The sequence below is a fragment of the Argiope bruennichi genome, chromosome 1 (assembly GCF_947563725.1).
Source record: "Argiope bruennichi chromosome 1, qqArgBrue1.1, whole genome shotgun sequence".
Classification (NCBI taxonomy): Eukaryota; Metazoa; Arthropoda; class Arachnida; order Araneae; family Araneidae; genus Argiope; species Argiope bruennichi.
Window position 1 is genome coordinate 15,768,701 of NC_079151.1, and position 16,258 is coordinate 15,784,958.

General features: G+C 31.5%; 1 protein-coding gene across 4 annotated transcripts in view; it reads right to left on the reverse strand.

Annotated features, from left to right (window-relative positions):
• Window positions 1-16,258, reverse strand: part of LOC129971855 (uncharacterized) — a 219,883-nt gene that overhangs the window by 86,761 nt on the left and 116,864 nt on the right. For all 4 annotated transcript variants that reach the window (XM_056085833.1, XM_056085848.1, XM_056085855.1 and 1 more), the window contains 3 exons: window positions 12,035-12,163; window positions 8,570-8,708; window positions 4,194-5,529 (listed from right to left, as the gene is read on the reverse strand). In XM_056085833.1, the coding sequence (XP_055941808.1) occupies window positions 4,194-5,529; window positions 8,570-8,708; window positions 12,035-12,163 (1,604 nt within the window). The remainder of the gene's footprint in view (window positions 1-4,193; window positions 5,530-8,569; window positions 8,709-12,034; window positions 12,164-16,258) is intronic.

The following is a 16,258-nucleotide window of genomic DNA, read 5'->3' on the forward strand; positions in this document are numbered from 1 at the left end:
CGGTTCAATAGCATATTTATGTTTTGAAAGTTCTTAACTAAAAGAGGTACAACAAATCGGAGAAAGTAGAAAAAACAATTAGGGAAGATTTGGTTAAAAGATCCATGGAATCTACTACAGGATGAGATCAATGAAATTAAAAGTTATTGATTGAAGAATTAGAATATATTGTTTCATTGCTTGAAGAGAAACTTTGATATAGGATTTATTAGCAGTTATTTTAGCATGTAGCAGTTGCATTACTCTTCTCTTCTCTTCTCTTTTGGATACTAGATGGCGATGCCTGATTAGGCCATCCCATAGTGCATTGCGATTGTAATTGGAATGAGATGTGATGCTGAGCTGTGAAGCCGCGCGCGTGAATGTCTTATCTTTGTGTTTGTGTTTGTTTAGTGTGTGAATGTGATTATTAAAAGAAATGTTCCTAAAGACATTCGTCCTGTTGCTTCCTGCATGGATCATAATAATCTACATATCACCACAGCAAACACTTTTTTGAAGAAATATTATCTTGCTAATCAAATAGTAGTTTAGTCTATAATCGGTCTCTATAATATGCATACTTTTCACATGTAAGAATTGGCAATATTACTGGCAACATTCATATCAAAATAAACAATTTAAATAATGAATGCCAGTTTCATTTCATTTAATTTCAGTGGATTTTTTCCATTTCGAGGTTGGAATAAAAATAGCATATAGGTTTTAAAAGTGAGCCAAAAATAAATCAAACTACACGGTTTTTCAATTTTAAAAACATAAGCGTTAAAGTTTGATCGCTTTCAAATTGTGGGTCGAGTTAACAAGAATGACAACATAAAAAAACTAATTTGGCTGTGAAAACATTTGAGTCATCATATGCAGATGCTTCAATATTAACATTTTTAATATTAATTCAACAACATTTAATGAAAAAAATTATGAAGATCTCTTAATTTATGAATAAATGACATTACATTTTCTGAATTTAAATTACCTTGAATTAGTTAATTACTAAAAAAAAAATCCCAAACCCTTTGAAATTTTAAGATTTTTTATCGAACTATTTGCCCCACTGAAAAGAGTTGGCACAAATTAATTTCAAGTGCACAAGATAGCATTTTCAAATAGATATTTATGTATCCTGAAAAGAATAAATGGTAAGCTTATATCAATATTATTTTATGTTTAATTATCTTTACACACTATTTATACAATCGTAAAAAAGGGAGAAAATAAGTTAGGAATTTAGAAAAAAGAAATAACATTTTGGCATCAAGTGACATTCTTTTAAAACGGCATCGATTCTAAAGAAAATATTTTTAAAAAATACATATTTTAAATGTACAAAAAATAAAAATTATTATTTAAAAAATATTACGAATTTTTTTTAAAATTCTGATTTTGACATTCGAATAAGTAGCTTAATTTTGAATAAAGAACTTTTTTCCCGAGTGAAGCAAACCATTTATTTTACATATAAATAAATTATTCTAAACCTGTTTTAAAATAATCTTTTAATGACATTTTATTCTTTGAAACATTTTATTCATAGAATTGAAATAAACCATTAAACAAGTTTTTGAACAGATAAAAAATTTTGTATCGAACATAAAATTTCCATTTTATTTCAAAAATTGTTCAAATGCATATTTTGGGTAAGATATAGAGGAAAAGATAACAAAACAAAACAACATATGTGCCATAGAATTTCCATTGTTTCATTAAACAAAAACTTTTAAAACTCAATAATTTAACTTTTTTTTCTACTACATGTACATTTTACTATCGAGGAAAACACGCGATGTTTCTCTTTACTGTTTATTTTTATTTAGATAGGTAGCATTATCAAAAAAGAATGAAGTTCTTTCTAAGTCGTTTCGAGTTTAATCTAAGATAACAATTTAGTAATTTCCTCAACAGAAGCGTGATCAATTTTATTTGCAAAAGATTCCTTTATATATTAAGCAACCAAAATCGAAAAGTCTTTCAAAACTTCAGTTTTTATATTATTTTTGAATCTCATTTTACGCCCTTTTTACTTTTCCTTATGTCGCAAAAAAATCTTAGTTACAAAGTTAATTTAAAAAAAAAAATTAATATACAGAAATCGGGTATGAATAACCAGATATCATATCTTAAACTTGAGATTAAAATGTAAATACTTATAGAATCTTTAAGACTTTTTTTTAATTTAGCAATAATTGAAAATAAATAAAGAAGGACAACTACTTTACTAACGAAAATTTTCAATATTTTGTGCTTTATTACGCCACAGTCGTGTATATAAAAAGAAATTATATTGAATAGTGTCTACTGAATAAAGGTTACCTTCCATTTCATTCACATATTAACCAGCTCAGTTATTGATACATTTATCTTAGTTGGTATTATTTAGTCTTATTGCAAGGACCGCCATTTATAACGCAATAGCAGTACCCGCACAGCATTGCCCGTAGCATAACAGCCAAGAGGAAAAATTAGCTTTAAACTTAAGTCTGATTCATTCTGTCTCTGTAATTGAATTGCAGTGCGATTTAAAGAGACGGTTACTTCGCTCAACAGAAGATTTTCCATCCCTAAATGTGGACATTCTGTGAATATTCGCTAACGGAACGTTTCTTTCTTATACATTTTCATTATCTCGCAACAAACGAAGCGTTTTGGCATTTATGTGTTCCGGCCAAGCCTGGATTTCCTTTTTTTTCGGGGTGGGGCAGAGTGCATAATGAGTTTTGAATCGCTGTTTAAAATCAGACATAAGCAAATAAATGTATCGCATATGCATACCACAGCTCTTGCTATTTGCGCATACGCAGTTTGAGGTGTTCGCACATGCGCGGATAAGTGCAAAGCACATATACTGCTGTTTTACACATGCGCGAATCATAGTAGGAAAATAATTAAAATCGCAATTATAAAACTCTTTTCTTTATTCTGATGTGATTACAGTATACTAAAACCTTCCCCACTAAACGCCCTACAAAATAGTACATATATCTCCAATATCAGTTGTGTTTTTCTCTTTCAAATATACAGACGCTTTCCGGAGACTTCATTTTATACTATGTATAGATGAAGTACATACACAAAAATAATCAGTTCTGAGTTCTAGAGATACGAAGAAGTTATGCTCCATTGGGTTCAGCGAAACTCCAACTCGTCATATTAATGCAAAAGCGTCTTCAGAATTAGCGGCAGCAAAATGTCACTCGTTCTTATTTTGTGGGTAAAAAAGGAAACAGAATGTATTCCAGGAAAGAATGGATGTCACTTGAAAACTAGGGCTCGCTATTAGTATTCTATACGACACTACAATTGCATTAATGTTTTCACTGACAATCTTTCTTCACTCTCTGGTATAATGAATGTATTAGGTTATTACTTCTTGACTTGAGACAAGTAAGGAATATGTGAAGACTGCTTAGAGGCAAAAAGGTCAAGTTCGGCCAAACCTTGCAAAATATTATTTAAATGTCATATCAGTTTTAAAAAGATGAAAGAATAAAAGATTAACTTTTTAAAAAATAAATTAATTTTAATCAGTTTATATAACATTAAAAAACCTATGACTGTAAAAAACTTATGAAATAAAAAAAAGCTCCATTTTCAATAAATTATTTAATATTAATGTCTAAGTTTGAAGCAACATAAGGAATGAATGAACTCGTAATCCAAGTTGCACTTGTAGAGGCACTTGCAATTTCCACCACACCAGCGTAATAAAGTTTGATCTCTGATAGAATGAATGCACTACAGACCAGCATATACGGTGGATTTTTCATAAAATCCAGTTTCGAAACAATCAATACCTAACATAAAGGAAAAAAATAAGCAGGCGGGTTGTGCGAGAAAAAATATCAATGCTAATCATGCTAATTTTTGAACAGAATGTAAAACCACCAAAGAGTTTAGCTACAAATCTTATTGACTTCAAAAGTCAAATTCTCAGAAAGTTTAACTAAGTGATGTGTTAAATTTTTTTTGGATATAATTCTTTCCGCATACAATGGAATTTTGACATGACTCTTATTTATACAAAGCGTAATTTTTATAAAATTGATTAGATACTCGAAATAACCTTTGGGAATTTTATATATGCATAAGAAAACAGTGTGCATCTATTGTCAACCGATAACTACTGAAATCCCAAAATATTTACACAATTCTGTACGTACGTAAATTTGCCAGCGAGCTAAAATTAAGATACTCACCATTAGGTAAAGTTCTTGACTTGAACGTCGAGACAGGTACTTTATTCGGTATGGTAGGTATATTGTTCAGCTCCAGATCACTCTGACTAGAAACGTAACCCAGACTGCTAGCCGAGTGACTGAAGGTAGACAGGCTGGAGTCTTTGGTCTTGAACAAGCTCAGGGATGAGGCATCACTCCTAGGGGTGGAAGACTGCTGGATTTCTTTCACACCCGGCGATAAATCGTCCTCCAAGGAATAGGACAGCCCCAGATGAGGTCTGTTTAAGGCATCAGTGGGAAGGAGATTGGGCAAGTCTTCAATCGTCGTAGACAAATGGACAGAGAGGGAACTAGAACATCTATTACAAAGCCTAGATGAATCTACCAGTTTACTGGAGTGCAGAGAATCTTCCAGTCGGAGATTTCCTGATTGGAGAGACTCATTGGAACTATCTACAGAATGGCAAGAATCCACTTCACTGTCCTGAAGCGAATCTTTGACTTTAAGCAACCCAGAACTATTGCCATTTGCTCTCAGTGGAGGATTTCTTGAAGTTTCCACGGAACTATCCGAATACGGCACCAAGTCTAGTTGTGTACTATTCCCATTCGTCATTGGAGGAGGTGGTGGAACAAACGAAGGAGGCTTCGAGTCCAAACCATTGATTGAATTTTGTTTCAAGAGGCGCCTGGTTTCGGAAAACTTGGTATTGAGCTTCTGGATTTTTTCTCTACAAGTGCAGTTCACAGCATGATGTGTACTGGGCAGAGAAATTTCATTCTCATCGTCATGTTTAAATGATGAGAGTCCATTTAACTGTTGTGAGGTAGAGTCGATGCTACTTCCAGTTAAATTGGCAGGTAGAGACACAGGCCCCGAACTAGTGTCGAGCTGTTCAGGTGTCTGAATCTTCCTGATCCTAAAGCTTGACCCATAAGACCTGTTGATACCTGTTGGGAGAGGCGTGTTAGATAAACCATCAGCTATTTTGTTCTCAAATACCCGCTTCCTTTGCTGGAAGGGAGATGGAATGTCGGCACCTTCTGCGGATTCCATTGCAAGTGAGCTTCGCTTAAGATCGCATCCGCAATTAGCGCAGTTATCAGCGTCATAGGTATTTTTCGCAGCGGAGCGACGTGGTGCGGTGTCGCCATTCTTCTTGAGTGACGATAAACCGCTTATCGGCGCATGGTCTGATAAGCAGTCGCCATGGACACCAGAATCGGAGCGATTTGAATCGTAACTGTCCAAGGAGGTGTCGTCAGAAGGGAAAGGGAAAGGATTGAGAATCTGCTCACTCAGCCTGGTCGTCGGACTTCGCTTTGGTATGGGTGGGGGTGAACCAACTTTGGGCTAGAAAAGGCAGAAATTTAATTCTATGCATTACAAATACTCAAATAATACAAAAAGCATTAAATAGGTAAAATGAAGTAACAACAGAAAAATAAATATTGAATCAACTAATTTTATGACAATACAGTTAAATAAATTTAAAAATACATATACACTTTATATTCCGTTTTTGAGGATCCCCCGATGCACTCATTTTTCTCGTTAATTATATGAATTACGATTTATAATTTTTCTAAACGGCATCAAAATTTCATTGCTTTTCAGAAGAAAACAATTTAAACAGCTTAGTAACATTTTTAATTTTGAAACAATTCGTAGTTAATTAAACAATTAGATACATTATTCAGTTTTAGTTAGTTTAGTTATAGTTAAATTAATCATATTTGAATATGTATGCTGATTTAATTTAACTCTTTCGCAAGTCATTTACATCACAAGAGTACTGTAATAACTTAGGAGTACATTATAGAAAACCTATCACATCAACATATAAAATCAGAAATTACTTGCATTGCAGTTTAACGATTTTTTTATCTCTATATGCAGATCGTATATAAATTTCTATGTATTACGGTAAGTAGAATGCTCATTTGCTTATGAATCAAGAATAATTGTGAGTATGATAGACATATTTTAAAAGAACACTATCATCTTGCTATAGCTCCATGAGTAGATGATAATTTTCAACAAAATAAGATTGTTTTTCCTCCATCGCACATGTTTCATTCATACCAAACATCAAGAAACTAGACAGAAAAGGACGAAGAGAAATTAAGTAGAGATTGATTAAAGAAGCGATTGCAATGGGAAAATTGTAAAAATTCTTCTCCAGAATACGTGAATAAAGAGAATCAACAAAAATCCAAGAGTAAACATCCAGTCTAAATGGTTTATATGGTCTCCAGACTTCATGCGAACAATGAAACAAAAAATTCAACATAAAATTCTATAATTCAAAATAAGTCAAAGATCGTGCCATGCGTATTGGAACAAAAATATAATTGTGCTTAGTAGCCTGATACCATCGGTTTCTGCTTTCAGCCATTTTATTTCTAACTGATTTAATAAGATATTATAATAGATATTTCCAATCTAGCTATCTTTAATAAATAGAATATTTTATAATTTAAACAGTGAAATAATTATTTGTTGCATTTGAATTCGATTAAATAATATATCAAAATATGAAGTAATGCAATTAAAATATGGAGAAATTCTATTTGCTTCATTTTTACACAGAAAAATAAATAATTTAAAGTTTAACTACACATTCATTCTTAAAATGGTTATGTTTTGTGAGATTTCTGCTTTATTACAACGGAAAACATAAAAAAAATCACAATGAATTACTAAAGCTTACATATAGATTTTTCCAAAATATTTTCAACAAAGTGAACTCATCTATAAAATATATTTCATTTTAAGAAACTAATCAGATATATCCCATTTATTCCTTGAACCTCTTATCTTCATTTCATTTTTTAAGTGCACTTTCTTAAATGAAGTGCACTATCCCAGAAAATGCCTACATGAGAAAATATGGGCTTGGATAATAAGGAATTTGGTATAAATTTTTGCATTTATCTGAAGTGTTGTCATTAACAAAAATGTTACTCGTTATTATCATTCACTTTTCGATATCATTGCACAAGAACAGACAACCTAAAAAGTTCTTAAACTTTTCCTTATTAGAGCATTTGTTGATTTCTTAACTCACATCATTTAATTCATTTATGAAACTGAGAACTATCTTCAAGGCACATTACATCCACAGCTTATTATTTTATCGAGTTAGTGTTGTATTCGCAAAAGAATGCAGAAAAATATTCAACTTGCAATGCAATAATTTTAGTTAGGAACACACAACAATCTAATTTTGACATAAGATTTGACTCAATTTTGCATCGAGAGCAAATGATTAGCAATTATTTAAAAAAGTGAAACTAAAATCCTTAAAAATGGATGGCTACGATTTCCTAATTGCATTGAAGCAATAAAAGGATTAATATGAATTATATCTAAATCAATTTATCGATTGTTTGGAGACCTGAATATGCTAGTCATGAAGCATAACACTTCATTGTATTTTAGACAAATACATTTTATTTGGTTTTGAGATTTAAAGGTGTGATAAAACATATCTTCATTCATTTGTTTTAAAGAACCAGTTATTGACAACGAAAACTGCTACACTCTTCATTGTGTCAATAACTCAACATCATAATATGAAACAGATTTTGACAAATTAAATATTATTTTCGAATTTCTATTCATTATACGGCTAATAACTTTTATTTAATATCGATAAATTACAGATGTACAATATACATTGATTATTCCTTTTGACACAATTCATTAACGAACTACAACTTATCATAAGTTAACAAATAAATAGATGGGGAAAAAACCCGCTGAAATAGATGCCCGAATTTCAACAATTAGTATGTTCAAAATTTAATAATTCTATTTTTAATTAACCAAATGAATCACACATTCGAAATCATTTGTATTCACAGAAATGGCATAGAAAAGTGAAGTTTATTTCAATAAATATCAATTATGTTTTGTTTCAGTTGAACATTCGCAAAAAGCAATTTACATAATATTAATATGCACCGAATAAATCAACATCATGAAATTAAAAACGCAGTCATTCAACGCACATTCACATTTATCTTCAAGCGACTTCACTTGAAAATGAGATGTGTCATATTTACAAAACTAAACAGAAAAGACTCTAAATCATACCTCAGACATTGGGAAAATTCAATCCATTTTATAATGCATTGAAAGATATGTTTTAGAAAATAAACGGCAAAAGATCACTCAATTAAAAATTACAACAGCGGTGAAAAATACGAAACGCATCTACTGTGCGCTAAGAAGCTAAGTAAGCCTCATTCTAAAGCGAATAACTTGAGGTTTCCAGCAGTAACACTCATTCGATAAACAATTCAAAAACCTGACCTACTTTGAAAACTCGAGTATATTTTCAATTCGGAGGAAAAAAAACTTTTTTGAAAGTTCTAATTATACTAACCTGTTCTTGGACACAACTGGAAGAATTATGACTAGTGCTGCCACCTCTTGCATTGTTTGAACTAAATTTATTATCATCAACAGGAACGCTGTCGAAACATCTACTTTCTTTCACTCTATTATTGTCTGAAGGAAATTTTCTGGAAAGAAACAAAAACATTTTAGGAAAGAACATAAATTAATTACTTGGAAGTAAAGGGGGGGGGGGGGAGCTTTTTTTTTGCATATTTTTTATAATCGTATATAAACTTACTTTTTTTTTTATCAGAGAAATCAATTGGAAGTAATTTTATATTGAATTGTAACATTTTTATTTCCTCGTATGCCCAGAGAATAATCGTCAAAAAAATTCGAACACCAAATTATGATAAATCTTTACGCCAAAAAAGTCACGGATTTCCTCCTCCCTACCCACACATTTTTTTTTTTAACGTTTATGCTTCTTTTTTTTTTTTTTGTGAACACGACAATTTAAAAAACGCTTTGAGCCAGACGAATAAAGGGAACATGAAACCCTCCAAGAATTATATGGAGGGGGTTCACATTGAATTCTTATAACTGTGTTGAGTTTAAACATTCAAGTTTTATATCTAATTTCCAATAAGCAACAAGGATGTATTTAGTTTTTCTTTTTCTTTTAAAAGACCTGCAAAATTGAAATCGCATTATTCACTTAGGTTCATTTATAATCCCCTTGTATTTTCAAATCCAAAAGGATCATTAGGATCATCATGCTTTTTATCAAGACAGTTCTAGTGAATGAGAGAATTAAAATCCAAAAGGTTAAATGACTAATCTAAAATGAAAAAAATCAAAGCTGGCTTCGAAGCACCATAACAATTCTCCAGAGATATTTAATCATTATAAAGATTAAAATATAAATTTTAAAAATGTAATTAAACAAACAGTTTTCAAAAATAATTTATCACTTACAGAACTATCTAGTAATGTTGTCCACTAATAAGGCAGTTCAATATAAAAACGGAGAATATGTTCCGTTGTCAAACAGCTAAAACGTTTATTAATGGTTTATATCTGTGCAGAGAGCAAAACAATTATAATTGAAGTTGATTTTGAAATTTACATTTTGTATTTAATAAGCGTGTTATTATTTTATTCTATTCTAAAGTATTCTATAAGAATCATCCTGCGGATTAACGACCTTACGAAGAATAGAAACTCTAATTTGCAGTACCCAAAGTATAATATTTCAAAACTAAAGATCAGAAATAATTTGTTCTGGGACGAAAGACATTAAAAGATTCTTCATTTTGCTTATGATCTCTAACCATTTTGCCAATTTCTTATAACCTTTAACTTCTTACCTAAACAAATAAAGCAGCCAGACGTTTGCGCAAGAGCACGTGTAACTATGTCATTTGTCTTGTGGGAACTAAGCCAACTAACTAGTTTGCAATTAGAGTACCGCGAATGTTTACTTGTCTATTTATCTAGCTATCAAAATTTAACTAAAAGAAATCTTAAGAAACCACGAGAATACAAATGTCATTTCTAAGCAGTTAAATTATAAAGGAAATTCTACAAATTGGAAACATGGTATAGCTTTTGTATTATATATACATCACTCAAGAATAACCTATTTTTACATGAAGGGACAAAGAAAAGGTAATATAAACTGAGCATTTATTGAATTGCACATTAATTAAATGCATATTGATACTTGCATATTAATTAAATTATATGCAAGTATACTGAATTTTTAATACAATTTCTTTAAAATGTATGTTACATTAAAACAAAACATGAATCAATAATCCTGATCCTTTTCTTAGAGAGAGCGAGAGAGAAAATGAAGTGGACTGTAGTTTTTCAATTATTGTACACATTATAAAATTGTAAACATAAATTATTGTATTAACAATTTATTGTAAAACTAAACAAATATATATCAATTATGACTTGATTAATGCTATTTATCAAGACTATAAATCAATGACTTGATTAATGCTATAAATCAGAGAATTTCGTCTCCTGCTTAGTAGCGGAGCATCTGTCTCTGGGCCCATCTCGCACGAGAACTCAGTTTTAACTGAAGATTTCCTCTTTCGCCACCCCAGAGAGACTGGCACTGCAAGTGAGCTTGAACAGGTAAAAAGTCTTTTTAAATTATTTTGACTTGGCATCTAGAGCGCAGCGTGTAAAAACTGAAATCAGTATTCGATAGCTTTTGACAAGAATGAGCTAAACTCTCTTCTTTTTTTCTCTCTTCTTTCTCCCTTCCTTTTTCGCATTCTTTTCTATGAAAAACGATTTGCAATTCTACCTGAAAGGACTCGAACATTATTACATCTCCGAATAGTCGGATGAAAGTCGAACATCTCAAAATAGTCGAAGTCGAATTCACACCATATTTGGTAAGGCAGTACCATTTCGCGAATTAAATTGAATTCCGAATATTAGCTGAATTCAGCTTTCAGAGAAAGCTCTAAAAACATTTAATATGAATGATTAGAAATAAGGGTTACCTTAAATGATTTATATTCCGAAAGAGGAACTGCGGTGGCCTGCGATAAATTTCGGCGTCAAGACACGATTCGAAACTAGAATCCAACAGAATATAGGTGTAGTACATGTTATAAGTAACGTTCATAATTAAATACTCTTCTGCTAATGGGATGCTAAAGTTTGGAGAAAAGATATCGGCCCAGGTGTCTTTTTCTCCTATTTGATCACTTAGAAATAGAGAGGTCCATCCATAACAGCTCTAGAGTTACTTGAAAAGCTGTTAACCAGTTAACTGTTTTTGACGAGTATATTCGTTATGGAAAAAGTACAACTTTTTGTGTTTATCCGTCAGGTGTCATAAGGAGCGACAATTTGCAGTTTGAATGACAACTTTAGTAAAAACTCAAATATATTCGTAAATTTCAAGATGTTTATAATATTTTGAAGCCAAGTCGAAATCAAAGGAATAAAAGATTATTAACAATTATTATAAAAAAAGCCCGCATATAATATGAATTGTTTCTCTTAAATGTATCGCTGTGTTATATTAAATTTTTATGTTTCTTTTCGTTTATATGCAAAAATTGGTTTAATTAATTAGTTTAAATAAATGTAATTACTGAAATAAGAAATAAAAGTCATTTAATTACAACATAATTGCATATTACACATACTCTATGTTTAAAGAATACATTCGTCATCGCTAAATTTTTGTGATACAGTTTAGATATGCTTTTTCATAAGAGGTCAAAACCGTTAACAGGTTAATAGAACGTAGCTAGTTACTTTAAAACAGGAATGGAGTCGGAAAAAAAAGGTAATAAAATAATCTTGACCTGCCTACATCACTCTTAATTTCATTGTGTAAATATGCTTAACGAAGAGGAAAGAGTTGATATTTGTAAATTTTATTCGTGTCGTCGCATGTTTGGAAAATTCCAAGACTATCATTCGCTTGGTCGAACAGTGCCTGAATGAAGCAAGAGGCAATTGATCTTACTTGTCTGCTGACGAATCAAAAGATTTCTTGATGTCGATTCTCGGCGAGGTATCCCAAGATTCCAAACAGTCATCGAATTCGGCCAAGACGCTGTCCAGGACTTCCAGTGAGTGGCGGATATCTTCGTGCCTGAAGGGAAGAAAGCTGAATTACTTCTCAAGCGTACAGACGTAATTAAATGGAAGATATTCAAACATTCGGAATGATTTGACATTCAATTGTTTCTTTCTAAATATTTAATATTTATTAAATGTGTAATACTTTTTATAATCAGGATTCGTTACTCTTAGAAGTTGTACCTCAAATTTGTTATACTCATATAAATTTTTATATTTATCATATCAGCACATGTCTTTGTGTCCTTTAGACACCTCTAAATTCGGGACCTCTTGCCTCCAAACTCGGGATCATTGTTAATGGAGCTTATTCCGATGTAATACCACTTTTGGCACAAGCCATTTAATCAATAAAATAACTGTTACATGAATATACTTGAGTAGTATTAATCGCACACTATAGGCAAATAGTTAGGAAAGAGCCAAAGGGTAGGTGACGTTTGGGATTATTCGCTGAGATGCGGTTAATAAAAAGCACCGGAAGATCGAAAGAAGGAATTAAAAAGAATTCTTTTTATTTCCAGTCAATTGAATCTAAATTTGACACAGAAATATAGTTGCAGTCACAAAAAGAACTTTCATCTATCAAAATTATTGCATGTTTGAATGATGGTGTTCATAAACTTTAAAAGTACAAATCGACAGACAATCAACCGCTAAACGGATTTCATTCCAAATTTGTCAGATATCTGCTCTCCAGATGTTGAAACTGTACAACAAATTTTGTTTATCTAGCTCCCTTCATTTTGTAGTTATTGCAATAACTTATATTCTGATAGCCAGCCAGACATACTTCCTCTAAGTAGATTTCTTTTAAAATTTGACGAAAATCTATACATTTGGTGCAACGATCAAATACCAAATTTCATCCTTCTAGCTCAAAGCGTTTTTGAGTTATCGCGCTCATAGAGATAATTCCAAAAATTTGTTTTTCGGATTCAAGAAAGTTTAAAATATGGAAGTTTTAAACTTTCTTGAATCCGAAACTGATTCAAAATCTCTATTTTTTTCCTTCAATAAAAATATCAAAGTTAAAAACGAAATCTGTCATATATGAGACCGTAGTTTTTCATTAATAAAGAAAATTAGTTAACTGCTATGAAAAATCATTATTAAAATATTCCGCACATTTGATAATAGCAATTAGAATAACACTTGCAGGAAATATACAATCTTGCTTAGATTCTAGTATATAAAATATTTATGAATATCAATTTAATGCATAAATTGTCGGATTTGTTTCGACGAATATATTGTCGATAAAAAATTAATTGTTTGTAAAATATATTATGTCGCCAAAAAATAAGCGGACAGATAATACATGTAGCTAGTTTGACTAGCTAATTTGAACCCATCTAATACTCTGTCCCATCCCTTTCCTACTTTCTGTGAAACCAAACTGGGGTAGGACAAGAGATGAGGTTACAATTAAAAAAAACTGTCACAAGAAAAGAAAACTTTCTGTTCGAAAGTTTACTGCCGTAATTTTTTTCCCCAGTTGCCCATTTCTGAGGATATCGTATCGATCTTCCTATTCAACGATGTCAAAAAATGGACACTCCCCCTCACCGTATTTTTGGAACAAAAAATATTTTTATTTGATACGGGTTACGTCTCAGAAATCGGACATGCGGTAAATCTTCTAAATCAAGACTAATCAAGTAAAAATTGCTAACATAAAAGATTCGAGATAAAAGAATTGGAAAGGTTTACATAAAAAATATTTTTTCAGAAGCTAAGAAACACATTTAAAGAATTCATGACAACTTTAAAAAACACTCAATTATGAAAAATCCAAGATGAAACAAGATAACGTAAAAATAAAATTTATATTCCGAAAAGTGAAGTAGGTTGCGGGAAACAATTGTTGAAGCAAAGAATATCGTATTTAATCTGAGACACACATGTAGAAGTGTCACAGCATTGTTATACTAAAGGTCAAATTATTAGGTTGGAAAGCTACAAATTATGTTTGGATTTGTTGGATTAATCTCTTTTTCTTCTCTTTGTGTCTTTCGTATACGAAAAAATAAAGTATTGCAATGGTCAACAACAACAAAAACTCTATCTTGTGCTTTTGTTGAATCTCTACGCACGGTAAATACCTTTCTGGAGCTCTGACTGTGAAAACGACCATTCTATATTATTTTGAGCTAATCTAATGAAATTTGGTACACTAAATCAGTATATTTTAATCAAATTATGAACGAAATCCATTCACAGGTTGTTCGAATATAAGTGAACTACGGAACGAAGAGAATTAGATGGTTACAATTTCCTACTGACTTTATATATAAAGTGTAAAAATCTTGAGCCACAACAATATACAAGATTGTTCGTTTTTATTGACCGTTATTTTCACTAACATGTAAACCAGATAACACAAAAACGCAATATTAAATTTGGTATGGGACTTGGTGAAACTTTAGTCTCAATGGGTAAAAAAAAAACAGACGATCAAAATACATATTTGATTTCCTGGTACTTGAGTATTCAGTACACCCCAGCGATTAATCGCAAAAGATATACGTTAATAGGCTCTTTCGTAACTACTGTTAGCCCAAAGCCTGCTTTTTAATAATAAACAGATACGAATATTACAGAGTGTGCGGGAAAGTTTTGTGGAGACCACTACTGCTGTTTAAGTCACATAAAGCATTCTGGGAAGTAAAAGCAGAAATAATCGTTACGCCAGAAATTTCGATCCTACATTCGGTTAATGTAACACATTGAAGTGCATTGGTAAAACATTAAAGTGCATGTATGTAATGATATCTCTTCATTTATATCCTAATTAATTTCCTAAATTTTTACCTTAAATGAGCCTTTATTGCTTCAATCTAAAAAAAATTCCTAATATAAATTCCATTTTTTTAATTATTTCTAATACGCGCTCTAAAAAATTGTTGATTCTGTAATTCTCAAGCTTTCGCGAAAGTATAAAAATCCAGATCTTCCACAGCTTAATTCTCATTGATAACTAAGATTCCCTTTCCTAAATCGACACATCGGAAATATCTAAAAAAATTCTCTTAGTAAAACACAAAGGGAAAAAATTTTCACACTCTTTGTTCTTGGGATCTGGAGACAGAAGCCCTTCCTTCAGTGACTCCAGTAAGAGACTCCAATACAGATTGCCTCTGCCCAGCCCCCGACACATATAGACATAGAAAAAGGAAGAAAAAAAGGCCAAGAGAAAATTTTCTGGGACTTTTCTCTTGAGTCTTTAAATAAACAGACACCACTCCATCCTCCTCCAGTACAAATCATACCCTCCGTGGAAAAATAAAATGTTCATTCCAAATTTGTCCTCTTTTCGGCAACTCAATCTGCAAAACTGTTACATTTGTAACGAAATGTTCTTCTTTCGACTCTCTCACTTACTTTTGCAAGATAATGCGTTTTCCAACGAGTTCCATTGTCAGGAGAAGGAAATCGATTAGGAAATTATGAAGAAATTTCTCCCTTCATATCAAATTGTTCTAAATAGTAATATTGACCTAAAATTTTAGTGCAAAGATCGCATACAAAATTCCATGCATCTAGTTTGTCGTCCATTTGAATATTGTATTCGAATACATGCTAAGAAGCAGACTAACAGATACTCCGATATATTCGCTTCAATTTTTTTATGCATCTAAAATTAGGATAAAAATCTTCTAGCAAATTTAATTCATCTCGTTTAAGATTTGCTGGTCCCACGAATGTGGACAGATTTTCAGTTGACGGATTTCTCCCAATATTGGATGCATATCAACAATTTTTATATTAAGACTGCATGTGAAATTGAACTCCACTATTTGTACTTGAGTTATTGATTTCACAATCAGACATACAATTTTAATACCCCACCCACCCTGTCATTAAAGGGTGAAGGAAATGACTGTCAAAAACAACAATCATTATAGCAATATAGATTAAAATAATAAAGAAGTACAATATATGCTAGTTAATCTATACTTTTAAAACTGCAAAATATCTTACTAAATTTGACTATAAATACCAAAAGAAAAGAAGTAAAAAATGAAAAAGCTTAATTGCAATAAAAAAACTTGCATCGGACGAGCTTTCCAGCCGAAGGTAAGCACACATTTTGAGAGAGGGATTC